Below are 21,380 nucleotides of genomic sequence, written 5' to 3'. Positions count from 1 at the left end.
TTATCTCTGTCTCCCAGGTATTTGCTATTCCACCCAGTTTTGTGTCACCTGCAAATTTAATTCTCTTTCCTTGTACTTCCTCATCTAAATCATTAACAAAAATATTGAAATATTTCCTCCCCAGTGCCATTGATGAGCACTCCTTTAGTCCAGTTCTGCAGCCAATTGTGGATCCACTTAATGGCTGCACTATCTAGCTTGCCTTTTGCTAGTTTGCTAATCAGGATGCTGTATGGCACTTTGTCAAAAGCTTTGCTAAAGTCTAGATAGATTATGTAGATAGTGTTCCCAGAATCCATCAAGGTTACCCAGTCAAAAAATGAATTTAGATTACTTTAATGTGCTGACTTGTTGTGCTCCACTATTTTCACTATTAGAACAGTCTCACTTGTGAGGATGGGGACTCCCTGGTTTGGAGGCTTCCAATTATCTATTGTAGTGGGGGAAGAAAAGCAGTGGCATTTTGCACTGGATGGCTCTTTTCCTCGTCTAGGTGGAATCCTCAGCAGGGCTGCAGAGGCCTCAGGATAACTCTTGCCTGGCCCCGCCATTCTTCTCTCCCCCGATGAAATGTCCACTTTTCCTCCTCAGCATTAGAGCAGGGAGTCCCTATATTGTATGGTCGCTCAGATGAAGCTCAGGAGCTCTAGGATTGGCCTATTATTATGTATGCTTGTATTACTGATACTTAGATTGTGTCCTCTGATCTCAAACTGGTTTGTGATGCCAGTACAATTGTTGGACATTTATTAGCCTGAACCAGAACAACCTCAGGTGCCACTAAATTTGAACTAGACCTGAAACAAATACTTTTAATGGTTTGTTTCCTCATTCTAGCTTTTCTATAATTGTGGCTATAGGATGACCAAAAGAGCATGTGGGCAGCCTGTACTTAAAGCGGATGCAGTAAAGCTGCATCTGCAGCATGAAGCTCAAGACGATGGTGGAAGCACTCTGCAGATACATGAGACTGGCACAGGTACCTCGTATAAAAGATCTCTGATTACACCAGCATGCTTGGCTAGAGAATCCACACAATCTGAAAATGGGCAAATTAGTAGAAATGAGAACCCGCTCAGCCATGGAGCCAACTGGGTGACTTTGGGCCAGTCACAGACTCTCAGCCCAACCTACCTCACAGGGTTGTTGTTGTGGGGATAAGATGGAGGAGGAGAATGATGTAAGCTGCCTTGAGCCCTTTGTAGGAAAAAGGCAGGATATAAATCGGAAAATTAATTAATTATTTAATCCTTCTATGTGTATGGACCATGAATTCATTCATTCAAGCATTCATTTAAAACATTTCTATGCTGCCCAATTCTGCCACAGCACCTCTGGGCGGCTTACAGTCACAAGATAAAACACAATAAAAAATAACTGCAACATAATAAAATACAGACAAAAATACAAAACAGAAGGTTCAGTGGCATTAACTATTAATTTTTTTAAAGGAAGGTATTTGCCTGGTGCCGAAAAGAATATAAGGACGGCACCAGGCAAATCCAATAAATTTCTGATCATTGCTGTTTTATTTTCTGCCATTTCCCTAATGTCTAGAACTGAAAAGGAAATTAAATTCTCTTGTTTTCCTACAGTGATTTCAGGCTCTCTTCCCTGAATTAATCACAGCCAACTTGTGCCATAGTCTTTGCAAAGTTAAGCATTTTGCAAGTTCATGGGGTGGGAATTAAACTTAATTCCATTGAAATTAGTTATATTGAAAAGAGCTCAACTTTGACTAAATCATGCCCTTGGTTTTTAATCATTAAAATTACACAGTTCTCTGTATTAGCAGTTGTTAATGAGACTTTTAATTTTGTAATAGAGGTCAGGACACAGTATTCACTGGACTTGTTTGCCTGCACTGGCTATTGAGTAATCTAGCTGGGACTTTGTTACAGGAATGGTAAAGTAAATAAATCAGGTAAAAGACAAAATGAGCCTAACAGCAACCACACTTGTGGGCTTTAAAGGAGTTGGTGGAAATATCTCAAAAATCTACTGAAGGAGGATGCATTAGAAAACAGATTGACATAATGGCCTTGGTTTGCTATAGCTGTGATCAACTAGTAAGTGTAGCAACTGATGTTACCAGTGCATCCAGCCACATGCTGCACATGAGCACTGCTACACGGATGGGGTTCTGTATTCAGACTGTCACATCGGTAATGCTTCCAATGTGACTGTTCACAGAATTTTTTGGAAATTCAGTGCACAGTCCAGCCAAAGTTAAGCAACTTTACATTCCATTGGTTTCAATGGGAGATTGAGACACCTGCTTAAAGCTCTTTCACTGAAATTGAAAGGCCTTAAATATACTTAACTTTGTCTGGATCCTCCCCCTAGATAAGGATTTTGCAATGAACTGAATCAAGGCTACCCTGGGGCAGCTGTTCTTTTTTTAGCCTTCATCCCATAATACATTCAGCAGGCAGGTGATCCCTGGCAATCTTGTTTTGTTTACAGATGTTTGATAACCTTGTGCTCACCCTCTGCACGAGAATTTGAGGATATCTTTTCAGTTGACAGCATTTTTCTGTAACCATGTGTGCTACCATGTTTCAAGCTTTTTAAAAAAGTACCGTCCATTTAAGAATGCACTATAGAGGAGGAGATCTGTGGTGCTGCAACATGAGGACAATGCCAGAACATAAGAGAAGCCCAGTCTGATCAAACTGAAAGTCAGTCTGCTTTAGCTTTTGCTTCCTTCAGCTTTTGCTTCTAATCAGATACATCTGAAAGTCCACCATCAGGACTATATATTAACAATACATTATCTGCATGTGAATCCTCATCCATCCATCCACAAATAAATGAGAGGTAACAAAAAATATTTTGGGAATAAATTCTAGGGAGGAAAAAAACCCCCCAAAACTGAGGACTGATCATGTTCATTGGGTATGGGATGCAGACCATCTGCAGGAGGGGAAGGACAGAAAACAAGGGTGAGAGAATGGAATGGAGAATCCTGGAAGGCTTGCTGGTAGATCCCCACTTGAAATGCATGGCTAATACCTGTTGATAAATATATCCTCTATCACCAATCCCTGTCACCCCCTTTAAAAGCCATTAGCTAGTGGCTATGACTGCATTTTGTGGCAGTGAATTCCATGTGCTGCATAAAGGAATGCTTTCAGCAGTGGCAGACCAGTTTCCCTGATACAGTGTAATGAATAAATATGATTGCCCAGCAGTACCCATCTTCATCTTAGGGAATTCAGGATGGATTTCAGATTACATGCTGAGACGTGTCATTCATAGAATTACTTCATTTAACTGTATGGGTCTCATGACTAAGTCAGGATTTGCATCCAATCCTCTTGGGCCAGTCCAACACTCTAACCACTACGCCCCTCTAACTACTACCTCATCCTGTGAGTACCTCAGAATCCTATGACAGCACTTGGAAATTCTGCAGTAAGCGGTGGTGTATGTGTTCCCTGAAAGGAAAGGATCAGCAACTACTGGTGTAGAATACCTGTGAATTCATAGTGGAAGAACTACACAACTGCAGATGTAAGCACTCTGAAAGAAGGGGAATGGGGAGTTAATATCTTCCTTTTCTGGAGTAGACAGAGGCGCAGGAAATATTGAAAAGGTGGCGATTAAGAACTCTCAGATCAATGAGAGGATCCCATTGACAAGGGGCAGATGCAGGTCTCCCCCTGCCCCTCACTCCTTTTAGGTTGTACCTTCTTTTCCTGTTTTTTCCCCTAAACAGCATTTTGACACCTAGGCAATTGACCCCTGGCAATGGTGCGTAAGTGTGCTTATGTGCAGGCTTGCCTTGTCGGTATGTTTCCCACAGCACTTCACTGCTCCCTTTGACAGCTGAAACAGACAAGAAAATTGATTGGGCTAGTCTTTTCATACTGGACAGCTGTAAGTACACACAAGCTCTTGCAAAAAATGATCATCATCATCATAAAAGAATAAACACAAATGCACCATCTTCTGAGGATGGAAAAACAGTAATGTTAAAAAACGGCCCCAACTGCACTTTTTTGAGGCTCTGAAAAACAACACCACAGTCACAAATGAAAAGGGGTCATGATTAGAGTAGGGAAGGAGAGATAAAACAGCATCTGATGGAAAGGACACTGATCTACCAGCAGGAGAACAAGGAGGAAGGAGGGAAAGAACAAGCCACAATGAGCCCAATAGTCTGTTGGGCAAATCATGGGTTGCTCTCTAAATAGCCCACACTGTGTAGCTTATTTGCAAAGCGGCTTACCATGACATGTGCACAGAGACACTGAATCTAATGGCATGATGTCCAATTAGAAAATTAAGAGGCAGACACCAGCTTTTAACACTGATCCTCTTTATTACCAAAAATGTTAAATTGCTTTTTACTTCCAAGAGGTAGCACAAAACAGTTACTGATTTATGGAACTTTTCAGTAGCATTTGTAACTACATACATTGTTAGGGGATTTACTTTACAAAAAATCATGAGAAACATTAACTAGTCCAAAAGAGACCATACATTCTTGGGTAGGAATTCTTGTTGAGATGAGAAACGTTTGCACTTTACGAACTAGGTCCATACGGTCGACTGAGACTTGCCTAAATGGTCCCCGAATCACTTCCTGTGGTTTGAGCACTGACAGGGCCATCCTGTGCAAGGCTAGGCTGTGCCATTCTGCAGCCTGTTCCATGCTACAGCTTCATGTATCGAGTCTGGCTATTTGATCTAGCACAACAGACTCAAGGACAGCCAGAATAGATTTAAAGTGGCACTATTCCTGCCTCACTACTCACAAAGCCTATCTACACTCGTATATTTGCATCACAACTGTGGGGCACAGTTAGTTATTGTGGGGGGATTTCTTGGACAGATGAAACAAAACTAACAGATGCTATAATGGTCATGGTGCTTTAAAGCATGGTACCTCAGATCCCAAGCTAAATCTTATACAAAATTACAAAAATATGCCTTTTTGCTCATCTTTTTATAATGGAATTGCAACCCTGTACTGTGTCATACTGCACACTTTAATAGATAATGGAAGGAGGAAAATTAGCAAAAATGTGATGCAGCCAAATTTAAGCATATTTCTGTTGACTGAGTACAAAGGGAGAGTGTTAATCACATGCTTAACTCATCAGCTGAATTTAAAGAGACTAAACAGTGCCTAACTGTGGCTAAATTTGACAGAGCCCTGTAACTTTTTGAATACGAAAAAGGACAAATGTTTGTTACTCCAGGATGAATTTTCTATTAACTAGGCTAAAGAGGGACAGACTTAAACAACATTCACTGTTTTACAAAAATAATAATCTATCAAATAGAAACGAATTTGGTCAATGCTCTACAAAGTCAAGCAGATACATTTATGTTAAGAAAGGCAGCAAATATGCATCTCTCCACTTTATTGCTACCACCAATTTTTTAATGGTCAGATAAAGAGAAGCATTACATCTGCGGACCAAACTGTGTGGTTCAGTTTGACTTTATTTTATAAGAAACTATTTTAACAGCTACCAGGAAAATTTATATCCGATTAAGGGCATAATCCTATGCCTGTTAAGGCAGGAAAAAGTCCTATAGTTCCCAGCATTCTTCGACCAGCAGTTTACTAGCACAGCCTGTTCAAATTCTGTAAGATACTGGATTTGGTACTTAATGCAGAATAACTCAATTTCTAACCTTGATCAACACCTAGGCATCTGTGGGATACAAGAGGTAGGATTTTTTTCCTGTCTAAACATGCATAGGATTATGCTTTTCAGGTGATCATCTGAGAGGAACAAGAAATTAACAAACATTATGAAATACTTCTGTGGTACTGTGTCAAATTGTACGTATCAGAGAGATGTTAAAATAGAGGAACAAACACTTTTTTTGTCTATTGAAACAGCCTATTGAAATCTTAGGTGGTGCTGGATTTGGTACTCAATACAGAGTAATTCAATCTCTAATTTTTAGCGAAACCTTGGCATTTGTGGTGCGGGAGCTCCTTCTAGTGGTGCAGAGGAAGAGACCGTCAGCAGCAGCCCACCATGTAATTTCTCATTCACCCGGAGCTCACATCCATCCTGAAGCATGCGAATTGCTATCCGTGCAATATTCTTAGAGTCATCAAGCCCACTGTGAGGTCGTCCATCGTAATCCATTCCAAGCTTTTCAAGCATAGTTGATAGTTTAGTTTGGCTTCTGGGCACCTGGCAAGAGAATTGAACTGTACTAAAGTGGAAATGGCTAAAAGGACTCTCTTGACAGGGAGGGAAACCTCCCAGCATCTTCCATGGTCTATAAGAGGGATACTGAAGTTCTTTCAGTCCAAAGGCCTGTCAGTGCTCAGATGAAATGGACATGGCCATGTTGAGAATCTGGAGGTCTGGAGTTAGTCCCCCAGGCAAAGGGTTCTATAAACTAATAGCAGTAATGATGAAAAATGCACAAGTACTTCTAAATAAAGATGGGGAACAGAATATCTTCTATAATTTTGTCCCATGCAGAATTAATTTAAGTTACATATCTAGTTACTGAAGTTGCTGCAGCTCTGGGTTTTTGACAAAAAGCTAAGTTTAGGTTCTGAACTTTGACACTGTTTTATGTACTGACTTGGAATGGAAGCTTTCACTACACAAGACCTTAAACAAATCCTTTCTAGTCAGAACATACAGTTGCATTCCTTCCTCTGATTAATACAGGAAAGGAGCTTGCTGGACTTTCACTTTTCCCATATATACTCTGATTTTTTTCAGAAAAGATAAGTCACCTAGAAACAAACCTTGTAGAAGTTTCCATAGGATTTGCGAATATTGATCCACTTCTTAGCAAAAGAAGGGTATTTCAGACGGCTAATACGACACTGGATATTTAAAAACTTACTCATATCCCAGGACCTTAAAAAAAAGCATAGTATTTTAAGACCGAGGTGCTGATATCATGAGACTTTTTGCTGTCAATGCGACTTACATATGAGAACTCTCTGAAAGACTATCAGCTTCCATATGAACCTTTTCAATTGCTTAGATAATCTTCAAAGGTCTTTTTTATTTTATAACTTTCTGAATTGGTCCTTCATTGCGTGAGGCACTCCTACAGCAGTAAGCACTTAATTATAAAAGATTGGTGAGCACATAATGACAATGTAGGGGTTTTTTTTCAACCTGTATTGTTGTGAACAAGTCAGTAAGCCAGTTGCTGCTGCTTAATCACTTTCATTTGGTTCCTTATCCCAGCAGGAGCAGCTAAATAACCCAAAATCACTCTGTCCTGAGCTTGTTTAGTGTATGAGTGCTCGTAGCATCGGAAACCTGAATTTTTATTAAACCTTGGGTTCCATCCCTGGCTTGTCCCATTACTCCCACTGGAAGCAGGAGCATCAAGTGATGACTAGCACACATGCACATTTTGAAGAAACTGGGTTCTGCTGTCCATGAACCAAGCAACAATAACTCTAAGAGGTAAGCAAAGATATAAAACCCACAGGCCCACTAGCTGGAAAAAACCCAACCCATCTAAAATAATTATACTGGGCATATAATTCAATTTTAAATGTCAAAACTGTCTTCAAAATACATGGGTGCAGAAAAGAAAACAGAAACGGTACTGGTCTTCTTGTCTCCCTAAGGGCAGCATTCTAAATGCCATCACAACAGAGAAGGAATTCTCTTTTGACAGTGGTTTGGTCACAGTGATGGCGCACAGAATGGAGCCTCCGCCAAAGTTTGCAAAACAGAGGAATGATGTTACTAGAATCCCCAACCTCTGGAAGTTAGGCAGGTGGTGACCAGAGATGGAGGCTCCTCTGAGGCGATGCCTGTTACGGAATTCCTAGACGCATTCCCCAAACACCAACTCTGCTTAGCTGCCAGTAAAAAGCTTAATTTGCCCCAAATTTCATGTGGATATTATTACTTTTATCTAGTGATGTCGTTCTATGTCATTCTCTTTAATTTCCCACCTTTTTATTCACTGTACTCATTTCATTATTTTGATTAACAATGTTTTGTATTACTCTATACAAAGCCAGCCTTGGGAATTCTTGTTAAAATTGTTCAGGGAACCCTCCCTGAAGGAGGTAAAAAGGACATCTACCCGGAGCAGGGCCTTCTCTGTGGTGGCGCCCAGGTTGTGGAATGCACTCCCCGGAGAGGTTCACCTGGTGCCAAGTTTATATTCTTTTTGGCGCCAGGTCAAAACCTTTTTGTTATTTTAAAAATAAGTATTTTAACATTTTAACATTCGCTTTTGATTTAAATTTTTACTGGTATTATGTTATTTATTTATGCATATGGTTGTTTTATTGTATTTTGAGTATAAGGATTGTAAGCCGTCCTGAGATGCTATCCATAAGGGACGGCATACAAAAGTTTTAAATAAATAAATAAATTTTAAAAGGACAGACATCAATGCTAGCTCCAGGTTTTTGGCGGCTCTTGGGATGGGATGGGATGCCTTCAGTGGACCACGTCTTTCAGTCCATCCTCTTGCTGCCATGGTCACCAGCTGCTCTTGCTCTTCACCTTCTTTCTTATCCTTGCTCTTACTGGCTTGCATAGCAAGCAAAGAGTTGGTGACAAGAAGTAACTTCTATGCCTTTGCATCACCATCATTATCTGGGCCAAGGCAAGAAGAAAGTGAACAAGCAGACTTCAGTGCTGAAGAGGAGGAATAACTTTCAAGGCCTTTCACAGAGGACACTGGCAAGACCAAACCTACTTTGGCATTGGCCCAGAAATACTTACAAATAAAGAGAAATAGGATTGCAACCTCTATGCAGAAAAGTCCTAACTAGTAAATGATTCTCTGAATTGTCAAAGAGAAATTGAATGTGTTTGTGGCCAGCTAACAATTCCAGTGATGCAATGTCAAGAAAGCTAATGGAGAAATACTTAGGAATACCAACACAGCCTTGTTTCTGTAATACATTATTCCTTGAATGGCAGTAAAATGACTGGCTTTGTATTAAACAGTTAAATAACTTTCATCAACTGGACACACAAGTAGTTCTTTACATACATACCCATCAGTTAATATGGAATAGCTATATCTACTTCCTAATTCCTTCTGTTTCATCCAATCGACAGCATTTTGCAGAACATTTGGAAATTCAACTGCTTTGTCTACAAGATCCTGGAAAAATACCAGTAAGTTATTAAAATACAAATGTTGCAAACTGGGAACCAACTTTTAAAAAGGAGTTCAAATGCCACATTTTGAGGCCTAAAAGTACTGCAAAAGGGAAGTTTGGAGAAGACATACCCATACTTTGCTAGAAAGCCCTTAAATCTACCAGCAAAAAACCTAGATTTGCTATTTTGTGAAATTTGGAGCAGGAATGAGGAATTTGTCCCTTACTATACAAGCACTACATTCGTGTTAGCAATAGGCAGGGCTAGAGTTATCCCAAATTATTCCTCTTTATTTTACTACCATAGCCAAAGAATAGAATTAATTCTATTATATTTCTTTCTGCCCTCTTTTCCCTGAGAGCCAGTGTGGTATAGTTAAGAACAACAGACTTTATAAAGTGTAATCTTCTTTTAAGGGATTTAGGGAGGTATGTTTGGTAATACATTGCTGCCAAACTGTTAAGAACATAATGAATTTGAAAGCATATCCTTACCACAAACATACTTTGTGGCTATTCCTACTACAAGCAGGTACTGAAGATGCAAAAAAGCTACTGAAATCTAAGCTACTAAGCCACCCCAACAGATTCACTTACTGTCTAAATGTTATAAATTCTGGGAAGCTTCATTCCTAACTCTTATATTCTGCCTTATCCCCAGAACAGTGTTTTTCAACTTATTTAGCCTCCAAAAAACAAACACATGTGATTTGTCAGCTAAGAAATCCTTTTCCCAATGAGCCTCTAAATTTAGGATACATTTTAAGTTAATTCCCCAGTTAGGTTAAATTCTGCCAATGTCCTACCCGAACAGTGAGTACAGGCTAAAGAAACCTCAAACAATTAAACCAACTCAGCACTGTCCTGTGATTGCACATTGCAAAGAAAGATTAATGATGGCAGAAATTGGTTTAAGATGCCTTTAAACAGGAAAAAAACTGTTTCTCAAGGTTTCTCAATTAGAACTTTATCCTTGGCATGCAAAGGAACCCCATGATTCCACAGGATACATTGGCATAGAATATAACCAATATGCTTGAATTACTGTTTGAAAAGAAGTTAACCAGAAAAAGAATGGAAAGTCAAGGAACCATTAGTATACCTAAGCAATTTTTTGCACTGAATTCTAGTGCTCTGAAACCTGAGCCCTAGTAACTTTTAAAGCCTTCTGTTTCATTAATATTTTTGATTGGTCAACTGTAAACAATGTTACCTGGGAGATGCCTGTCAGATTAATGCAGAAATCTGAAAGCTGAGGATTTATCTCTGGTTTCACATATTGTTGAAATGTGTCCTCCTACAAGATAAAGTTAAGACATAGATGATTTGGCACCAATACAGCAAAAGCCCAAACTATCCATTCTTTTACAGAATTTTGGTAGAAAAATAGGCTACTAATTAAGGTAACAACTAGTAAGCAACCAGATGAAATAAAGATTAATGTATCTGAACCTCAGTAACTAACACTGAAACTACAATATTTCCATCTGTTATCTATGAAAGAGAAGTCCAGTCAGCCTTGTTGCCATGGATAAGAACAGCCTCCAAGTTATCTTCATTAGTTCACAAACAGCATCAAGACTGTTACCATAACTATTACAGGATTATGCACAAACCATTACAGGCATGGTGTGCTTGTCTTAAAGCATGGATGCAGCTTCCAGAGCAAACTACATAACCCACAACTGTGGATAATGAAGCTGAGCTTTGCGCAGGAGTTGGCAAAGCTATTTGGCTATGTTGCTCAGCTCTATCCTCATTAGCTCTATGTCCCACTTGAAAGTATTCCTTCAGCCCATGCAGGGCTCCAGATATGTATCAGGAACATACATAGTTTAATCATCGACTGGGCAAAATTCCTTTAAATTAATTAGAAAGCACTTATTAAAAGATACTTTCTTAGGGATATTGTTTATTTTCTTTTTAAAAAAGGCTATATAGCCTCCTGACTTAACATGTTGCATTTAAAATGATATTTCTACCACTTGAAGCAGCTATAAAATTACATAAAAGACAAGAAGAAACATGGCCACTTACTATTTCTAATGTCCTAGTATTTAATAAGACAATAGGAAATTCAATGATTTCATGTGGAAATTCAGGCTGATTTCCTTCTTCACAAGTTGCTTCAAAGTCAATAACACAGATGTAATCATAGTAATTATCTGCACTTGCAGGCTGTTTGTGCATTAACTTTTCCTTCTTATAGTGGTTTTTCAGCCTCTTTTTCAATACATCTTTCACTCCTCTGCCAAAGAAATAGAACATGTCATGGTGCTTATATCCATCACCTACTCAGAGTACTGGATGGACACAGTGTTGAGGTAGAGACAATATACACCAGTCCCTTTGCATGTTTGCTCTCCTTTCAAACTTCAGCACTATCTTTGGTGAATTCCCCTAAAGGGAATTACAGTAATAGCCTGTTTTCATCTGCTGAAAGTTAACAGGCCATAGAAGGAAATTCTTTCTACTATGCAACTTCCCTTGAGAAAGACATGACAACCTTAAAGCAGGTTTGAAAATATTTAAACAATTAAAAAAAACAAAACACTCTCGTGCCCTGAGATATTCCAAGAATTTTAGGGCACAATCCTATCCATATTTAAACAGAAATAAATCTTACAAGTTGTAGCCAACCATTTTGTTTTTTGCATAAACTAATATAGAAGTGTACCCTTAGAGTCTACAATTCATTCTGGAATTCCTTTTCCCCACCAAAGTAGCCTTGTAAGACTTTTACCTGATCCTTCTACTACAGAATTCAAAAATAGATTTGTACTTATACATTTAAAGGCCCCGTTAAAACAATTTATTTAAATGTTTAGTATCCCTGTCTTCAAAACAGGTTGAGGTTTCAACTTTTAAAGCCTTATCCAGGCATTAAGATGACCACTTCAGGCCTTCTCCAGGTGCCCCTACCCAATTGTGGTGCTTTCCTTAGAGAAGCCAAGTTGGCACCTCTATAGTGGTATTTCTGATGCAAGGTGAAAACCATTTTATCCTTCCAGGCATTTTTAGAACAGTTTTCAGTGATTTTAGTACTCTATGCTGCTACTGGTTTTAACATGTTTTTATGTTATTGTACTGGTTTTATTATTTGCTGTTGGTTTTATTTTGTTGTTTTAATGCTTATGTTCTGTTTTTAACTTAATGTACTGTACAACATCCAGAGAACTCTGGTTATTTAGTGGTTTTAAAGTATTGTAAATAAATAAATTGGGTGTTCCAAACCATATCACTAATAGTTCATATGGAGTTCAAATTAAGTATCTATGACTAGACCAGATGTTTTGGACAACCCTCAGTATTCCCAACCATTAGCCATGTTGGCTAATGTTGATGGAAAGTGAAGTTAAAAATACCTGGAAGTGACCAGAATGAGAAAGGTTAGCTTAGATTATCTTAAACATTTCTCTGTCTACACAGCCTGCAACACCATTCCACTTAAATTGTATTATTTTGCCATTTGCCTTTGTCATTACTCCTTTTCCAGGTTCCCAGATTTCCAAGCTTCTTAGAACTGAAAACCATAAGGTTTAATACCAGCTCACATCTAAATAAATAACTAGGTACATAATTCTGTGTTCTCAGAGAAGACAGGCACTTAACAAATGCTTACCTAGTGTCAAGCTTGAATTCAGCAAGTTTTGCTCTTAGCTCATCTCTGCTCATTCTATTAATATGGCCGTTTGTCAGAGAAATCTCTTTGTAAACTGGGTCACTGAAGTCACTTGAACTGCACATTGATTTGTTTTTGCTGTCATCTTGGTAATCAAATCTACAGCGCTGCTTACTCTGGTTAAAAGGCTATGTGATTAGAAAAGAAAAAAAACACAAGACAAGCAACACATTCTTTCTCACCCTCAAAAGGTTAAAACAATAATTGTACTCAACAAATCTGTTGGACTTGCCAGTGTATTATACAAAAAGTATGGACAGGCAAATTTGTCAGGCTCAATCTTGTGCTGATTCTAATTCTTCCCACACCAAACTAATTCCAACTTGGATCTACATCAGAGTAATAACCGTTTTTCCCCCACAAAGGAATTGTACATGAAATCCCTTCTCTTCCTAAGTGTCCACTTTATTTGTATGGATTTAATTTTTCTATTGAAATCTAGCTCAGGATAACAGTACATGAATGGTGGACTGTCTTTTGTCTCACAAAACCATGTAGACAAATAAACGTGTTAATACATATGGTACCAAAATAAATTTCCATAGGATAAGCTGTGTTAGTCTATTACAGCAAATGCAACAAAGAGTCTTGTGGTTTTTGAAAGATTTATTAAGCATAATCTTTTGTATACCATAGCCCATTTCATCAGATGCCATCAGCACACTATTATTATTACACTGAATTGCATTTTTATCCTTTCTTTCTTCCTCTAGCAAGGAACCCAAGATGGCTTATATGGTTTTCCTCCTTTCTATTCTATCCTCACAACAAACCTGCGAGGTTTCTGAGGTATTTTTATTTATTATATTTATACCCTTCCTTTTTCCTTTCAAGAAACTCATGGAGGATTAGATAATTCTCCACCTCCAATCTATTTTATTCTCACAACAACCCCGAGAGTCTGTGACAGGCCTAAAGTCACCCAGTGAGCTCCATGGCTGAATGGGGACTAGAGCCAGTGTGGCGTAGTGGTTAAGAGCATGCGACTGGGATTCAGGCGATCCGGGTTCGAGTCCCCGCTTGGCCATGGAGCCAACTGGGTGACTTTGGGCCAGTCAGACTCTCAGCCCAACCTACCTCACAGGGTTGTTGTTGTGGGGATAAGATGGAGAAGGAGAATGATGTAAGCTGCCTTGAGCCCTTTGTAGGAAAAAGGCAGGATATAAATCGATTTTTTTTTTTTTTGAGATTTCCTGGGTCTCACTCCAGTGCCCTTAACCATTACACCATACAATAGTTCTCCAGAGTGAGAGTTTTAGGCAAATATAGCAAAATCACTTTGACAGCTCTCCGGGCATCTTAAGTGGAACTCCATGAAAACCTTTGCCAGGATAAAAGTTTAGCCTTTAAGGTGTCACAGGCTCTGTCATAACAAATGACAGTCTTTAAGAGTTTTGTTTTTTCCAATCAAGCAAAAAATGACTCAATTTTAATCAGGGGTAGGCTTAAGGTAGGCCAGAATGATTAGCAGTTTAGCAAAGTTTTCTGAGACCTAATTGTTTAGAATGAGTCCCCTCCAATCCCTCCCTAAATTTCACAGCTGAGATGACAATAGCTGGACATTAAACAAGCACCTGCAGCTTTGATCTTTAGATACCTGCTTAAGTCATACACCTATGTCTAAGCTTTCCCTTTAGCATGTCTCAGTCAACAGTGTCCAAACTTTACTGTTGATCACCGATCATTTTATCTTATGACTCTAGTCGCTCTATTAAACTTATTGGGGACCGGCACAGAAATGTGTGCAGTGAATGGCATCGATAAAGCGGATTTGTGTATGGCGGAAGGATCGGGTGCTCTGCTCAGTTCGGGTAATCCTCACAGGTACTGGAATCATAAACTCCTTAAGCCTACGTCTGCCTGGCTTCCTCGGAACTCAGCCCCGACACTTTTTATTTATTTATTAATTTTATTAAAACATTTCTATGCCGCCTCGGGGCGGCTCACAACATAAAGTTAAAATACAAAAAATAACAATATAAAATAAGTCGCTTTTCTCTGAAAGCGTCTCTGCAGGACACCCGCAACGGCACTCGAGCAGCGGGACGCTCCGGGCGAGCCGCGCGCGCTCTTTCAAAGGGCTTCCGCCGCCTCACGTGACGCGCGCCTCTCGTTCAGCGCGCGCTGCTCCCGTGACGCCAGCGCTTGTGGGGGAGGGGAGGGCTCCTCGCGCGAGCGGGGCGGGGGCCGCTGCGAGACTCACCAGCGCGCCGCGACCTTCGGCTTTTTCTTCCTCGTCTTCTGCGGGCCGCTCCTGCTGCGGCACGTTTTCTTTTTGCTCCTCCATCTCTCCGTCTCCGCGCTACACGCGGGAGCCCCGGAAGATTAAACTCAAAAAAAAGAAAAAAGCACAAACTAGAAGCAGGGAATTGAGGGAGGGAAGGTGACGTAAGGGACGGAACCTCGTCTCGCATTGGCTCCACCCAGCTCTGATGATTGATTGGTGGGCGGGGCCTACGGAGGAAAGGCTTCCATGGGTTTACGGCGCGAAGGAAATCTGAATCTGAGTTCGCGCGCAAAAACCACCATTACAATTCTTGCTCTCCACCCCTCCTTGCCTTGCCCCCTTTAGAAGTAGACGCGCCTGGTTGGCTCATTCTCCTCCGCTGACTCCGCCCCTTCCTCTCTCGTCCAATGCCGCGTCGTGAACCCTCCCCCCCCCCGCGTGTGTACATGACCGCCTTCCCCAACCTGGCGTTCTTCGGAAGCCTTCGACCTCAACTTCCAAATTCGCTGGGCAGCTGCTGGGAAGTATGGGAATGGTAGTCCAGTATTTGTGGGGCGCTTCAGGTCTGGGAAGGCTAAGTCATAGCAGGTGGTCAGCTGGTTCAGGTTCAAGCAGTGGTTTCAAAGGAGCCTGCCAGACTCGAGGGCGTGTAGCCAGATGGAGAACTCATTGGAAACGTCTTTCCATTTAGTACTCAGCGCTTGCGAAAAGAGCAAATTCCGTGCGAGCTGCAAATTGCTCCAAAATAGAATAAAAAAAGTAATAAAGTAATGCCATTATCCACATCTATGGGGTATGGCCACACTTGGAAATCTGGAAACAGTTCTGGTCGTCTCATCTCAAAAACCATAAGAGTTGTAGGATTTCTTCTGTGCAAATATGAATAGATTTGCTCCCGGGTTCTTCTGGGTTGGCTGTGAGGTTCTAGCATAAAAATCATTAGAGTCGGTTGGAATATTTATATTAAGGTGCAAAGAGAAGATCTGGAATTATTAGCTTTATGTCTTCTGTTTTTGTCTGCAGCCTTTACATTGGACATGAATGTATTATTAGTAGATGGAACAGTTGAACCATCTCCACCTTGGACCAGTGCAATTTCTTGACCTTTCTGTACTGGTTTTTGATCTGTTAACAAATTAGTTTGTTACTACTTTTAGTGTGTCCACTAATTAGTTACATATCAGCAGGTCTATGACATTAAATATATTTGCATATTATTACAAGTTCAGCATAGTTGCCTTCCTCAGACACTGAAAGAACAAGATGAAAGTGTTACACTTCCTGTTTAGACAGAAATGCCTTACTTTACTATTTGCCTATTATTTATTATTAGAAAAATGTATACATTGCCCACCCATCCAGTGGATGCTCAAGGTAAAGTAGATTTAAAAATAAAATACAGAAAATAGAAAGGAGAGGATATCTTCTTACAAAACAGAGTGGTGGTACATTTCATTAAAACCTCTGGGAGAATGTATTCTACAGTACAATACACTATTCACTACTGATAATGAGGTGGCCAACCTGGCCTTCCTAATAAAGGAATTCCATAATACGGTGCTGCTACATAAAAACTCCCGTTTTGTGCACCAACCAGTCTGACCTCTGTAGAGGGTGGGACAGAATCCTAACACTATTTTTTGGTTACCTGTCCTTGGCAGCTGTCGCTATTTTGTCCCAATTTTGCCTTTTCTGTATCCCTTGCTAAAATGTTGACAGTGACTGAATTCCTTTCCTAGGTTTACATTTCTTAGTGGAAGATAGATCATTTCACACACTGCAGCTGCTGCTACCCATATATTTTGATACCCATTGCAGTTTTTTGTCTTTGACCCAAAGAACAATTACCCCGTTGGCTTTTAAAACAGCAAAGGGCAGCCTGTTAAAGAATACTCAGATACAGCTCAGGCCAGAGTACTGCCTTCAGCAATTCATAATGGGATAGTCTATTGGCAGAAAAACCCTGGTGTGATGAGTCTCAGATAGGAACCTTTGGTTCTTAGTCTCTAAGTTTACTCTATTGATCACATTAAGTCTGATAGCAGCATAGCTTCTCTCGTTTGATCTCATCCCCATTCATGTTTTTATATTTCCCATGTTTGGTCCTCCAAGCGATTAGAGATAGGTATCTTGGTAGCTATAGAAAAATGTATCTATGGATCTTGTTTCTTCTCTCGAGTGCATACTGGACAAGTGCATAGACACATTCTAATATTTATAGCCTGGGGATGTTTTGTGTTGATGGACAGTAATATTATATCTGAGCAAACTGTTGAGTGATCACTTGCTTCTGAAAATTGGACAATGGCACATATTGTGTTCGATACATTAGTACGGCTCACCTGCTTTAAATATTTCCTTTGGAGAAAGAGATTCACTTTGCACATACTCTGGCTTGGTCCCTGTGTTGGGAAAATCCTTTAAAAATGTAAATGAGACTGTTAAAACACACACACAAAGACAGTGGTTTTCAGTCACACATACAACTTAATAATGAATTAAGAGAATTTAGGAATAGGAAATTTCATACACAACTGAAACACTAGTGGCTAGTGCATTTTCTAGTTAACAATTTACCTCCAAACCTAAGTATGGATCTAGTACTGAAAAAACCCTTTCAAACAAAAGGACAGGCAAAAAGAAATTGTTAGCATAGGCAAAATGGTTATTTCAAGCAAAAAGTACAGTCTGGCAAGTCTATGTAAGCCTTGTGAAGATGCTATATGAGCATCTTCATGGAAACCTTCTGCTGTTTGTATTTTTTCCACTTGCCACCAGGGGGCAAGCAATGAATTGAAATTTAGATTTTCAGAACTCATAAGCCTTTTAGAACTCAGCAAACCTTTTGTACTGTTTTATACATTTCTAATAAAGGGGTTTTTAGAAAATGAAAGCATTTTTTCTGCTCAAGGAGTGTCACTTACTTCTAAAGGCTTGTCAAAACATCTATGTCTGGCTTCAGGGTGGCAGTATAAGTATCTGCAGAAAAAGCAGACATGTAACATAGATTTGGATTCAGCCAATGATGTAATTAATGCCCCAGTAGTCCTCTGTACATTGCAGTGACAACTTAGTGCTGTCCTCGATTTCAGAGCTGAAGTGAGATACGTTCTGGCCTTTGCCACTAACCAGGAGACCAGGGGAAACTGGGGAGCCTCAGCCTGACTTCCAGAAAAGAACATGACAAGGAAAAGACTGGGCTGGCTCTATTGATCAGCCAGGGAAGGAAGAGCTCAGGAAGACTGCTTCAAACGCACTAACACCCCGGCCATAAACACAGTTTTCTCCAACAACCAGTTGCCCTGGGTCTGCAAAACTGAAGGAAATCACCTCATAGCTTCTGTAGTCAGCCAGGGAACTAACTGTGGGTGCATTCTTTAAGGCAAGGAGGTCTACCTACCTGCCCAGACCAGATGAGACTGATGAAATTACTTAATTTCAAGAACTGCTGCCTGAATTCACTTGCTTCCCCTCCCCATTCTTTTTCTCCTTTTGTATCACATCTTTCAGATGCTAAGTGTGTAGTGAAGGACTGCTATCTTTTACAGCATTTAGAAAATTTCAAGTGCTGTATAAGTGAATAATACTAGTAACAATTGCAAGAGTAACAACAAAATAATGGCTTAAAGCCATTGTTGTGAGTGGGCTTCCTTAACCCTCCAGAAGAGATTTGGGGTTTGTCCTGGGGTCTTCATTCTGCTGATGGGTGGCAATCATTGGATACAACCCAGTAACCCCAACCCTAAGTGATCTTTTTAGTCAAACAAGGTTGCTTGCTTGTATTTCCTAGGCACAAGACCTCTTACCTCTGAAGGTAGGAATTGGCCCTGAAAGAGAGGGGCATATAAAGTTTCCCTCCTCCTTCAGGAAGCCATCGAATAGATGTGTCCACTCCAAATCCAACATGTCCTTGAGCTCCCGAAGAAATTGGCATCACTTCCTCAATCAGAAATGGTAACAAAGGGAAGTCTCAATGAAATTTGTCCATGTCAAACATTTTGGGGTTTTCACCTTTTGTTCCTCTTGAACTGACTGCTCAGTGCCCCACTGTGGAAGGATCAAGTAGAGACTTTCTTTCTTCTAGCCCCACTGAAGATCTGTGATCTTGTTTGTTGTGGTAGCCATGGAAGCAATGGCTGTCGGACTCACAAAACAAGGAAACTTAACGAGCCTATCTCAGTCCCAGATATTTTAACTACCAAGGAACTTCTGTGTAATTTTATTCTTGAGAAAGAGCAGTCTGCTTGGAAGGAATGCCAAGAAAGCTCAAAAGCTGCGATGCATGAGGAGCCCCACTGACACAGGAGTTCCAACTTCCCACCACAAACCCAAAGGCTCTTTCTTGTACAGTCAGAAGCTGTTCAAACCTCATCAGTGTATGTCTGTGTGAAGTAAGAATGTTTGGCTCCGCATATTTTCCACTGAATCTCATTTGTTGCCTATTCACCCACTTTGGAAAGATAGTCTTTTAAAGATCTTGGCAGCCTGCTTGAGTTTTCACCAACCAGAATAATTTGGTGTCTGGATGTTGGAAAACTCAGCCACTTGCCTCCTTACCCTAATGCCTGGTCATTTATGAACTAGTTAAATAACACTGGTACCAAAAATACAGATGCTTGGGAAGACCTCGCTTCTTTCTTCCCTCCCTTGTGGAAACTGCCCATTTCCTCCTATTCTTTAGCCAGCTTTGATCAATAACAGGACTTATTACACTGTTGGTTTAGCAACCTGACCCAACAGGAGGTGTGGCTTCATGTTGTGGTGAGTCCATGTTCAATGACGGAACATATATGCTCTCCATGGAGATGGCCTCAACTTAATATAAATATGTATTACTGTACACACACTGCCAGGGTTCAACAATCAATGGGCTGAGTAATGGTGTACATTCACTGTACTTCTGATCCTGTCAGCTTCATGTTTTTGTTAAAGGACTGGGAAACAAAAAGCATTTCATCTACAAGAGCTGGAAGCAAAAAAAAAAAAAAAAAAGCTTGATTTGTGAAAGAAGTTCGCATTCATAGGATGGTATGTTATATATAGCAAATAGGTTTAGGCATGTTTCAAGGAGTTACGTATGATGACAACACAGGTCTTCACCAAGACCTGTAGAGGCAGCCAAGCTTCTCTGAAAGATGGCTTGTCCGTCATGCCTGATCTGCAGAGGAGTTACATGCATTTGATGGTGAAGGTAACATTCACACAGAATAACTCAGGACTTTCCAGAATGGCACATAAACACAAGGTATATTGAAATTATTCCTGTGTTAAAGAAAAATTCCTGAACAGATGGGCTGGAATGAAAAGGGTACTCCAATGGTGGAAACCTTCAACCTCTGCCCCGCCCCCGGGGGGGGGGTGTGCAGGTGATGGTAGCATTTTGAAGAAATCCGGAAAAAAACAAAGACAACCCTTTCATTATGATTTTATTGGTTACAGTCTTCTCTTGCTTCCTCATGACTGTATTTGTAATTCAGTTGCAGGCTGTTTCCAACAAGAAAATTCTGATTAAAAATCATATAAATTCTTTTTAATACATGAAAAAGCTGAAATCCTGTCCCACTCCAAAATAAGCCTCTATTAATCTCTTTGAGGTTTAAATAGATAGATCAGCTCCAGGATTAACCTATATAACTTTACTGTTATGAAAGGTTTTGTGAGTGATGGTACATACCTAGGTGCACCATCTGGGATTTAAGGGCGGACAAAACTCAGGGACCAGCCTACAACATCCTTGAGCCGTGCAGAGCAACTGGGTGGAGCAATCTCTCATTGAACTTACTGGGAGCCCTAATCACTCTGCTCTTGAAGTGTCCTTTCGAGCTGGTGACCCCCCCCCCCACCCATCAAGCAGTGGGAGGAAAGAAAAACAGAATAAAACCCATGGCTGAATAAACACCTTCCAGTTCCACCAAGTAGCATTCCAATTATGAAGATGACTGTATGAACAATAGCATTCCTGGTTACCTTGGCAATGTGTTTTTCAGCTTGCCTAGGCAACCAAGATTGGTGTAATTTGTCAAAATCACCTCATAAAGACATGAGGATTTTTAACAGCTCTTGGTTATTGGTAAAACTAATACAGAACTGGAAACTTGCAGTGAGGCTCACAGGTAAAAGCCATTGACTAAAGACAAGAAAGCCTGCAGAGAATACTGGAAAAACTAGTCATGTTAGAGTCTAGCTCAGGGGTCGGCAACCTTTAACACTCAAAGAGCCATTTGGACCTGTTTCCCACACAAAAGAAAACACCAGGAGCCACAAAACCCTTTTGACATCTAAAATGAAGATAACACTGCATATATCGTTTTTTACCTTAATGCTATGTATATCTTCATATGATTTAGCTGCAGCTCTTGTTCAGTCACTAAAAACTGTTATTT

General features: G+C 40.2%; 1 protein-coding gene across 2 annotated transcripts; it reads right to left on the bottom strand.

Annotated features, from left to right (window-relative positions):
• Positions 1 to 1,522: 1,522 nt before the first annotated feature.
• Positions 1,523 to 15,171, bottom strand: ERI1 (exoribonuclease 1). 2 transcript variants are annotated; one of them, XM_044418939.1, is made up of 8 exons: positions 14,974 to 15,171; positions 12,711 to 12,898; positions 11,126 to 11,336; positions 10,302 to 10,385; positions 8,981 to 9,090; positions 6,740 to 6,854; positions 5,938 to 6,167; positions 1,523 to 3,831 (listed from the first exon to the last, which is right to left on the bottom strand). In XM_044418939.1, exons 1-8 carry the CDS (start codon positions 15,055 to 15,057, stop codon positions 3,813 to 3,815), a joined length of 1,041 nt encoding a protein of 346 aa, XP_044274874.1. In that variant the 5' UTR covers positions 15,058 to 15,171; the 3' UTR covers positions 1,523 to 3,812. The 2 variants fall into 2 exon arrangements, with proteins under 2 accessions (XP_044274874.1, XP_044274876.1); XM_044418941.1 differs by lacking the exon at positions 1,523 to 3,831 and having other exon boundaries at positions 4,308 to 6,167.
• Between the last annotated feature and the right edge of the window lie 6,209 nt (positions 15,172 to 21,380).

Source organism: Varanus komodoensis, unplaced genomic scaffold (genome assembly GCF_004798865.1).
Source record: "Varanus komodoensis strain SLA01 unplaced genomic scaffold, ASM479886v1 scaffold94, whole genome shotgun sequence".
In the NCBI taxonomy this organism is placed as follows: Eukaryota; Metazoa; Chordata; class Lepidosauria; order Squamata; family Varanidae; genus Varanus; species Varanus komodoensis.
Note: the sequence above shows the minus strand (reverse complement) of the source record. Positions and strands in the feature narration are given on the sequence as shown.

Excerpts from the sequence above, each read along its gene's own strand:
- ERI1 (XM_044418939.1), bottom strand. The coding sequence starts at position 15,057 with ATGGAGGAGCAAAAAGAAAACGTGCCGCAGCAGGAGCGGCCCGCAGAA. Across the intron at positions 12,899-14,973 it reads CCGAAGGTCGCGGCGCGCTG|CCTTTTAACCAGAGTAAGCA; the intron begins GTGAGTCTCGCA and ends CTAATCACATAG. Across the intron at positions 6,855-8,980 it reads TATTCCATATTAACTGATGG|GTCCTGGGATATGAGTAAGT; the intron begins GTATGTATGTAA and ends CTTTTTTTTAAG.